At 44.7% G+C, this 10,736-nt stretch overlaps 1 protein-coding gene across 1 annotated transcript; it reads right to left on the reverse strand.

Annotated features, from left to right (window-relative positions):
• Positions 1 to 4,197: 4,197 nt before the first annotated feature.
• Positions 4,198 to 10,365, reverse strand: CCNA1 (cyclin A1). The gene is made up of 9 exons (XM_069012074.1): positions 10,245 to 10,365; positions 9,949 to 10,100; positions 8,606 to 8,849; positions 8,259 to 8,380; positions 7,372 to 7,595; positions 6,534 to 6,738; positions 5,576 to 5,689; positions 4,795 to 4,928; positions 4,198 to 4,466 (listed from the first exon to the last, which is right to left on the reverse strand). Exons 2-9 carry the CDS (start codon positions 10,081 to 10,083, stop codon positions 4,415 to 4,417), a joined length of 1,230 nt encoding a protein of 409 aa, XP_068868175.1. The 5' UTR covers positions 10,084 to 10,100; positions 10,245 to 10,365; the 3' UTR covers positions 4,198 to 4,414.
• Positions 10,366 to 10,736: the final 371 nt, after the last annotated feature.

Below are 10,736 nucleotides of genomic sequence, written 5' to 3' on the forward strand. Positions count from 1 at the left end.
CAGCTAAAAACAAGTATTCAGTGTGTCTCTTGTCTTACGCAATGGGAAAATACATCCATCCACTATAAACACTAGAGGACCCAACAAACTTCATAAGATTCAGCTTGAAAGGGCTCTAGAACATCTGAGTAGAAGGGGATGGGTCTGTACTTCCTTCAGTTCACATCTGCCTAGCACAGTCTGCACAGCTCTTCAGTACAGGAAGATGATCTTGCTCTGGGGAAGCACGTGAGGAAAATTGTAAGATAAAAAGCTTAATCCCAGGAAACAATCACTGATGTTGCTGGCTTGTTTCTCATGCTTAAGAGCAGCCCCACAAGCTGCTTCAAGGTTGCTGGCTAAAATATGTACCCACCTCAGTGATCAGAGCCAATTTGAGTCATTTGTAGAACTGATGACAAGCAGGTATCCATGCAGACTAATCACGCAGCCAGGTTTCCCAGCAAGGCAGACAACCTTCTGTTGCTTAACTGTTCTGAACACAGTTAAAGCATTCTCTCTAACTACCTAATTACCTCTCAGACATCCTTACCTCACCCCAGAGAAGACGAAAACGAAGTCAGACCATAGCTTTTAAACCAATACCTTCCCATAAAGTATCAAGTTGTGCTTTAACCTTTCAATCTTAAGGGAACAATGGCTCTACAATACATCTCCAGCTATAAGAACAGCTTTCTCAGGACATCAGAGATGGCTACAATATTGTTAGAAATTATCAGTTAAAAATCTTAAGTACACACAGAAAAAACAGGATCATACAGCCAAGTCTCCTGAAAGTCACAGCACGATAATACGGAAATTGCTAGAATAAGATTAGGGACGTTTGTGCTTGTTCTAATAACAACATTAAAGACCTCTTGAGTTGAACATCATGGGTCAAAGATAAAATCCTCAGCACCTTTCGGTTCCAACCTACTCCACCAAGAGCATTGAGTGATCCCTCACAGCTCCTTGGATGTGCTCAGCCTGCTGTTGTACCAGTAGGTTTTGCCCCAGTACATTTTAACTGGGGAAAGATACTGTGACCTGCCTAGAAGTCAATATTCAGCCTTCGAAATACACATGCTGACGTTCAACAGACTGATCTTCACAGCAGAGCTAACTGAGCATGATCAGCCTTGACATTTCCAGAACTGCCACAGTTGAAATATTTCCTGAACAAAAACAACCCCAAACAAACAAAAAAAGGGTTTTATTTGTGGCCATGGTCTACAAGCCACTAAGGATGATGGTCAAGAATTGAGACTGTCTCAGTTTAGGCTGTAATGCTGATTACCCTTTACTTATTTCCCACAATATGGCTGTCTTCAAAACGTCTGGTTCTATTTCAAACATCACACACAGGGCTGTGAGCTTTATACCTCTTAGTTTTTCCATATAGCATAGGCACTACATCAATGAAAACTTAAAGCTTCCTTTTGGGCTGCTTTCATCTCCCTCTTTATAAATCCATCTTCCTGTAAAGCTGATTTTCAGTACAACTTTTAGTACTCCTAAGTGTTTTTGCATCTGCATTCAAGCACTTCATCTTACTAAAAAAAGCATTATTTCACCTTCATTACTACTTTATGCCCAACTGCAGCATCTTTTATCCCCTGATCTCAGGTATCATCTGCAGAGAACAGCCCTCGAGGGGTAGGCCAGAGTTAAGTATGGTGATTCACATTGAAGGAGAGAGGAGGTAACACTCAGTTTTCACCTTGGAAGAGTCAAGGCTCACTCCTGTAACAGCAGTAAGTCTTCTTTCCCTGCTCTGAATAAGACAAAACCAAAAGGAAGTGAGAATAGAGCAGGAACATGCAAAACGACATTATTACAGACCTCAAGAAGAGACCACTTCAAGATGAGTTTCTTGTGTCTCACAAATTAAAATTTAATCCATCTTGCCCAAACTCATTATTAGCATTCACACTGAAGCATTATGTGATTCTTCACCTTAAATACTTAGCTTTTTTTCTTTTACCCTCCTCAGCCTTGGACCAAAACAATATTCAAGTCAAAAGCTGAGTTGAAAAATAATTACAAAACAAGAAAGCAGATGAAGCACAGTCTTCACATACTATAGCTTTAAAAAAAAGCCAAAAAGCCTCAGGTACGTTTGTATACCAAGGAACTGAAGCTCTGAGAATGTGAAGTGAAACTGTTGTGATTGCTGTGCAGTTCCAAGCAAAATCTAAGAAAGTAAAACTGAACAAAGTGTGGCTTCTAGAAAGACTCCAGATGTTAAAACACTTAGTAAATTCAGACTTCTAGTTTGTTAGATGCACCAAATCTGTTGGCCCAGGAACATGAGACATGACTGTGGTTATAGACTGTTCATAAGAACAAAACTCATCTCTTCCCCATTACTACTGTAGCATGACCATACAAATATCTTTAATCTGCTGTAACACAAGGAAAACATTCCTGCACTTGAGACATTCGGTACTGCTTTGAAAATACCCAACAATAGTTAGCTGCAGTTCAGTGGGCACTATTACTTACGAGTCTTATTAACATGGGGTTTCAGAATATCTTATGTTCAGCCTGAAACATCAAACAAGCTTGTATTAATAAGCTGGGTAGACTTAGCAACACTTGCTCAGTGCACTCACCATTTCCTTGTGAAACAAGAGACCAAGAAATTCACTGTCTGTTGTATCTAGGCGCCACTGGCACAGCTTTGTGCTGAGACACTTTCTTCAAAGGTGACTGCAGGCATGAGGGAAATTCATAGCCCACCTTTAAGACATACATCCACAAGCCATGAAATTCACTGCATGGACAAAATCCATGGATCTAGGCCCCCACCACAAAATTAATACCACAGGCATGAGCATGGGATATCTGGTCACTTCTATCATTATCAGTAATGACAAATTCACTTAACTGATTAGAAAGTGATTGAAGCAAGAGACCAAGAACTAGACTGAAACTCCAGAACAAGACTGTGCTAGACTGAAATGGAATACTCCTCTCCCTTAAAGGATGTTTACTTCAAGACAAGTGAAGCAGTCATGACCACTACCTCCACTTTGGAGAAATACAAGAGCTTGCACTCCTAGACAGATCCACCAGGCTGCACAGGGAGGAATTAAGGGAAAGGAAGTCTTACATACATTGAGGGAATGCCCAAAGCTAAGAGCCTTATGACACACATATTGGCATAATCAGGTTTTAAAATTAAATAAGAGGCTTGTTAGCTGGTACTTAATATGTCTGCTGAATTGCATGCTGGTGACAAGTGTTAAACCCATTCTTCCTTGGAAACACATAATTAACTGTACAGATTGCTCTCTTAGGAGGCAGTAAGCCCTGGAAGTTTTAAACTCTTGCAGTAAGAGCACACCTCAGACTTACCTTGCCATTTAGATGAGTGCATTGTACTCCTCTACATGTTGACCAATATGACCAACTGATTTTTAAACTACTTTGGACAGGGTTTGTGTTTGAGAGTACACAAGGTAGTGTCCTATTTGGACATTTGGGGTTTTTTCCAAAGCACTACCTAACAAATAACTGACAGTGGGACACAAGACCATGTAGCAGCTCAGGCTAAGACAGCTAATAGTTCTGACCTTCCCTTCATACATGCTCACCAGTGCTCTAGTGACATGAGAGCTCATCTCAGACAGCTTTGTTATAATGCCACTCCACACCACAAGCATGACCCAGGAGCCATCTAGATCAACTCTGCTGTTCCAGTACCTCATAGCTTTTAGCATTGCTCTCTACTGCAGTCTGTTTACCAGTGTATGAAATGCTCCTAAAGCTCTGCCAGCCACAATCTCCCCTTCCTCCAACTCCCTGCAGAGCAATCCCCTATTTTGTCTCCATAAAGGGAAGTCTTTCACCTCCACGTTGATGATCTTCTACAAACATGTTCAGAGTTCATAGACCAATTGCACATAGATGTTCTTGGTCTGATACGGTAAACAAGTAGCAGAAAACAGCTTCTGTTCATGCCCACATGATCTCATCTCATTGAAAAAAGAACAAACAGGACTACAGCAAATCACCTGTGCCTATGGGGATGTCAGTTTGTGGTGGTTCAAGATCTGCTTTATCCACTCCAGCCAGCTTGTAAGTGCTTACAGCAATTTAGTAAAAAACAAAACAAATCCCACCAAACAAAACAAACAAATAAAAAACCACTCGAAAATTTATTCCACTCACTGTTACTGCAGGTATTAATTGGAGTCAGAAGATTCACAGAAGCAGAGTGTAATAAGACATTTATTAAAAGTGCTGTCAGTTATGTTAAGAGCTATAGTCTAATATCTATCTTTAAAAAGGCATCTCATTAAAAAATATTCTCTTAAAAACCATTCTGATCACTATGGTTACAGACACATGACCTGCAGTGCTCTATGAAATGTTAGACCAGCTTTGTTGATTGGGACAAAGTAACCTTCAAGTCCAGGATCCAGAGTCTCTAGCGTAGAGGAAGAACTGCTGGGAGCTCCAGAAGAGACACCTGCAGGTACCTGGAATAGAAATGCAGTGACTACAGATATTAGCTTCAGATTTGTCAGCTAAGCTATCAACTGATTGTGCAATACATTGGAGAAGAGAAGCATCATCCTGCAACATTGCAAACAAAGTTGTTATCCAATGCATCTGCATACTTATGCATCAATCACTTTTCTGGTCAGGAAAGTTTTCCCTCAAGAGGCTGATGGAGGATTCTGTTTCAGAACTAGAAGCTGACAACTATGAGACAGCTGCAGCGGCCACAGCCCAAGCTGGAAAACCAGAGTCACCCTGTGTTTACAGCCATCCAAGTTACAGAGCACTGGCACACTGGTTACTTACTTTGGGTGCTTATACTTCTGCTTAATAGCTTGCAGCTGGCAATGGGGAGCATCAAGGCATGCTTTGTGCAGGTCAGTCAGGCAAGGCACTATATCATTTAATGAATATCCAGTAAATGCAGAAAGTGTTTCTGGCTGGTCAGATGAGAAAAAAAACAGTGTTACTCTATTGTAGTCAGTGTCATCTAGAAGATGGGTTTCCTATGGAAGCAGAAACTCTTTTCACTACAGGGCTCACTCTAGATTCTTTAAGCATGAAAAAGATTCAATTGTATTGTGCCATCAATTTCATCCTAGGTCTTCCTTGGTGCCATGAGATATGACAAGCTCCTTCTGCTCTAAGCACGTGTCATGTCTTCTGGATCTTACTCTGTACTAAAGCTATTCCTCCAGCACACAAGCTGGAAGGTCTACCAAGGCTTGTGGTAAAGCAGCCAGGCAATGTAACCACTCAACTAGACACATTCAGTCCTCCCCTTCTCCCAGAAAGACCAGAACTGTATACCTGGGGGTATAGTTTTGGAGATTTGTGAGGCCTTTGGTACAGCCTTGATGTAAGTGAGCAAGACAGTAAAATCCCTCCTGTTTCAGAGAAGACGCATGATATTTCAAAGTTTACTGAACAGTCATTTATCAGGTCATCTTATTAACTCAAGAACAGCTACTCATCCTAGGATTTCAGCCTTTAGAACAAGATACTTTGTAGCTACTCCTCCTCCTTCTCAGCTCAGTTCTAATAATAACAAAATGCTTAAGCCATTCGTTAACACAGTTGTTCTTACCCAGAATGATCTGTTCACCGTATAGTTTGCTAAACAGTAGGCTGCTGCAGCAATTTGTGAAGGAAGGTACTTCAGAAGAGGATCAGCTTGAAGGAGACTCAGTTCTGCAAGATACTGAACAAGAAATCCCAAGTTTTTGAAAAAGAATGAACTTAGCTGGTACAATCAGTCCAATACAGCTAGTATTAAAGTTTGGCAGTGGTCTCAGTATCATGCACAAAAAAAAGCACAGATTATGTATCTAGTGAGGAGAACTAGCATTCTAGTCCTGTTTACCTTACAGAAGATCCTTTATCATGTTTCAGGGGGACAGAAAGACCGTATTTTGCCAAAGTTTAAACAATCTACACTGTAATCTGAAGGTCTGGTCCCATCATCAGTTCTGTCATGATTTTACAGATAGAGACTTATTCAAGTTTCATAAAAATAACAGACACACTCTTTCCATCCTCTAAGGCTCTTGTTTACATTGGTGGGCCCCACTTGGAGGTCAGGGATAAATGGACAGCTCTAAGAAGCACAGTTTGGGGTCTGTTGGAGTAGAGTCATTGTACAATCCTATACCCTTTGCAGACAATCAGGTGGTCAGATGTTTTACTGTAAGTTTGCTGTTTCTAAGCACAGTTCCCTACATAGGCAACTCCTATGCAGCTATGCAGGTATATTCTGTGTCACTGTGGAGCAATATGCAGTAGCACCAAATCCAGGACACACTTGCTACACAGGCACTGTTGAAAAAACCACCAGATTTCTACCACTTAATTGCCTATTCAGTGAATTACCCCTGACCAGACAAGGTAGAGCAAACCTAGGATTTCCATAAGGCATTTATCCAGGAGTCTCAGCACACAAGCCACCAGTTTTAGGCCTGTTGCAGAGACAGCTTCATAAAATGCATGTAGTCCTCCTTCAAGGATCCCTTCTTCCCTCTCAGTCCCAGAAGGCAGATAGCCCATACCCTTGCAAAGTTCTCTGTCCTCATACAGATTTTACGCCTCTGAATATACTGAAGGAGGAACTGGTTGATGGTCGGGGCTGTTAGGTCGAAACCCAGCACTTTGAGAAGCAAGTGTTCCATTCTTAGCAGCTGCTTCTTTGTGTAGGTATCATCTGTTATATAGACAAATTCATCCACATCTGGTGGGTAGATCTCTTCATACTTCCTGAAAAAGGGATATAGAAGCCACATTTGTCGGCTTTGAAGTTACAGAAAAAGAAAGCTTCGTGCTGGACCCACATCAGGATGAGCATATGACATTACTAAAACTTGTGTAAAGCTCTAACTTTACTTATTCCTCCAGGCTAGCTAACAATTTAGTTTCAAATTTGGGCAAACATGCTTAGAAGAACCCCAAGTCATCAGTCTAGATAGACACACACTCCCATTGTTAGCTCCCGAGTAACAGCAAGCATTCAGTGGGAAAGTCTCAGTAACACAACTCACTCCAGACAAACACCCATGCACTCCTAAGCTATTCTGCTTACCCTGTTGACTTAGAGCAGTTAAAGGCTAACTGTAGCTTGCAAGTCAGTCTATGACAGCCTTACAGGCTAGCAGTTTAACACAGTACTGTTTCTGCTCCTGTTTTATGGTTACAAGCTTTCTCCAGTACAGTTCTTCACATTCAACATTAAGTGTTTAATTTTAATAGTACCAAAGCAGGCCAAGTTGCTCATCTTGAGACATCATGAAGAGCTACCTACTACTGCAACCTTCCTTCCTCAAAATTACGCTACAAGACTAAGCCCAAAAAGAAGTTTCAGATCACCAAGATTTCAGAAGATGAAACACTTACGCAGCCAGAAGAATTGCCGCTGTTCCTACGAGCTGCAGCTTCCCTCTGAGGACAGACATGCAGGAAAGAAACCTGTCCAGGAAGTTCACTGCCAAGTACAAAGTCTCTGTCCGAAGTTTATACTCTTCCCCTACTTCCACCAGCCAGTCTACTAGGATGGCACGCATTCCTGTTGTGATATCTGGCTGCTTCTTCATGTAGTAGGGCTTGGGCCTAAATCTTACCTGTTTGGAAAGAGTTGAAGAATCAGGATGATCACCCTGAAGAGAACCATGGATTAGCTGAGCTGATGAACATTCTTTATACTTACACTAAAAGGAGCAGGGGTTGTCCCCCTGTTAATAAGTACTAACTACAATTCTTGTGCTAGTGGTAGTTATTCCCAGCTAGTGGCATCTCTAGAAAATAGTATTTCTACACTGAAAAGACAGACTGAAGCTACAGTGTTAGCAGGAGAATAGTAAAACACCTCCTGGACTATGGACAGCCTTTGCCATCAAACTGAGCCATTCAGAAGGACCTGAAAATGAACAAATCAGATTTTCCCCCTTCTTCCTATCAGGAGACCTCACTTCACTGCTCTGACACAAGAAGGTAGGAAACACTACTACTATATCCAGAGAGCTATTAGTGAGAACACATCAAACTGCTTTAGCATTTTTTCAGCATTCTACTCCCATTTGCAAGAACTCTTCATACCAAACAGTCAAGAGATGCTCCCATCATAGGAAATATCAGGGAAGCAGTAATCCTGAAAGAACTTATCACTGACTATATGCTGCCTTAAGAGATGACTTTTACTATTTGCTTTCTCTACTTTGTAGTTCAGTGGCAGCCTTGGATCTCTGCAACACTGCAGCCCACCATAGTTACCTATAGCAACTTACTTCAGCCTCTCGGAGGTACTGATGAATGTCTTCTGCATACTCTCCCACAGCCAGAGTTACAACATCTTCCATGTGATCCTCAGGCTGGGATTGAAAGGATGTGTCCACTACCATAGGAGAGCCTAACAGGTAATAGGAAGCAGCGAGACATTTGTATAATTAATCTCTTGGCTTTCTCTTGCTATTTTTAGCTCAGAATTGTTGCCCCTCATGTAGACACAATCCAAGTTAGCTTGTAGTGTTATTTTTTGTAACATAAGCTACTCACTAGCTTACAATTCACAATTCATAACCACCTTACATGCTAGTTGTGCTACGGATACCATCTGAGTAGGAACAGGAGTTACCTGAACTCAGATCCAGCAGTAGGTGAATACTGGATGTCATTGCACTAGTATCCAGTTCACAGTGGCTTAATTCCAGCTCTTCAGACACTTGGCAGCTATAGTTTTCTTTATCTTCTGGGTCATCTACGTAGATAGCAAAGCCTTGGTTTGGTGCAGCACTGACCATGCAGTTGGGCACTTCATCTTTTCTAGATGAAGGGATGGTGTTTTCAAAGCCAGAGAAGCGCTTGATAACAGCAGTACCCTGAAGCAGAGCACACAGTAACACTGTGGGAGGGCAACTCAGGAGGAAAACAGAAAGTATCACTTGTTTTCAAATAGAAAATCACTTTCCTTGCCTAACAGACACCAATAACAGAAGTTCATGGGAAAAGCCATCAACTACATTTGGTGCCTCTGAAGTACCACTTGTTGCTGTCTTGCTGTGACAGACTCCTCACAGAAAGAATGAGGTGTAGTAAAAGTCAGGAACCAGGGGAGCAGCATCATATTCAGAGCCTCACACCAAGGAGAACGGGGGCGCTGCTCAGTTCTAATGAGGCTGGGGAGTGCAGTCTGCTCCACATTCAGTTCTGGAAAGGAGCAGTTTCAAGTGTAGGAAGTTAACAAAAGTGCTCAAGCACTGCCACAGACTTATGAAGAACTTCACCAGCAAGAAGGAACTTCAAGCAGAGTCAAAAACTGAAGTTTGCATTTTTGAGCTTAAGCATCACAACCCCTAGCACTGTGTGTGACCAGGCTACACAATCCTTCACACCATCTACTCCCAGTGAGCCATAAGCTGAGTTAGAGGCTTTACACAACCAAAACCAAGAAGAGTTTGTGTACACATACCAGCTGGTATTTTAGGACAGCAAAATAACATTATCCCTGCCCCACCAGCAGACTCCAGGAGGGCCCAAGGGACAGAAAGGCAGAAAAGTGACATGTCATTAACTTGGGCTTCTTGAAGGCTCTGGCACCCTGAACTGAGCACGGCTAGCCACACAGCAATGAGAGCTCTGGGTCAGTGAACAGCCCTTCCTTAAACCACCCCCTACATTGTAGGGAGTTAAGCGCTCGAGTGTCCCTTCCAGGATGAATTATTTACACAGAGTACTTCCACGGGGAAGTACCTGCAGGTTAGGACTGAGCGGTTACTAGCAGGGTTTCTCGGGAAACTCACGCTTAGGAACTGGAGCCGAGTCACCTTCTCACCCCGCCACCCAGGCCTTTGCCGGCAGCCTCGAGAGCAGGTGCGTGCACCGCTCATGCCGGCGGCTGCCAGCCCAGGGCCGGGCCGGGGAGCTCGGCCCGGGCTCTGCGGGCAGGGTGGCGGCTGTGCCGCCGGCAGCGGGGCTCACCTGGCCGCCGGGCCGCTGCTGCTGCTGCCCGTTCTCCGTCAGCACCCCCAGCACGGCCCGGCCGCCGCTGCTGCGGGGGGCAGCGGGGCAGGACTCCCGCCGTCCCGCACGGCTCTTCCCTCCGGTGCGACGCATCGCCCCGACGTCGGTACCTTTCGGAGGAGAGAAAAATCCACAGAAATAAAATGAAGTCGTGGGGGGGGGGGGGGGGAAATAATAACAGTAATAAAAAATCCTCTGAACCACCAAGGCAACCCCTTCCTCCCGCCCGCCCCGCGGGATGACGGGTCGCCCACCGCGCTGCCCGGCTCCGCTCGCCACCGGACCACGGAGGGACTCGGCCGCCCTGCACCGCACAGCGCCGCCCAGGCCGCCCGCCGCCCCTCTGTAGGCGCGGCCGCTGCAGGCGGCGGCTGTTGGCCTTGGCCGGTTGGCAGCCCGGCGGCTCAACCCCCGGCGCGCCGCCCCGCCGGCCGCGGGTCGCCATGGTGACCCCGGCGGGGCCCGGGCACGGCCCGCCCCGCGCAGCGCCCGCGGAGCGCAGGCTGCCAGGGCCGCCCGGCCCGGAGCCGCTGTGGCCGCGCACCGGCTGCGCTGCCAACGCGCGGAGCGCAAGGAGGGGATGTGCAAGCGACAGCAGCGGCTTTGGGGGAACAGCTGAGCTCGGACGTCTCTCCTTAAAAAAGGACGAGCGAGAAAAAGGAGCTTTTAGTTCGTTTAAGGGGGTTTGTCTCCCATGATAAGTCCAAGACAAGGGATAGCTAGGTGCCAACCTGGCTGTGCTGTTA

Source organism: Aphelocoma coerulescens, chromosome 1 (genome assembly GCF_041296385.1).
Source record: "Aphelocoma coerulescens isolate FSJ_1873_10779 chromosome 1, UR_Acoe_1.0, whole genome shotgun sequence".
Classification (NCBI taxonomy): domain Eukaryota; kingdom Metazoa; phylum Chordata; class Aves; order Passeriformes; family Corvidae; genus Aphelocoma; species Aphelocoma coerulescens.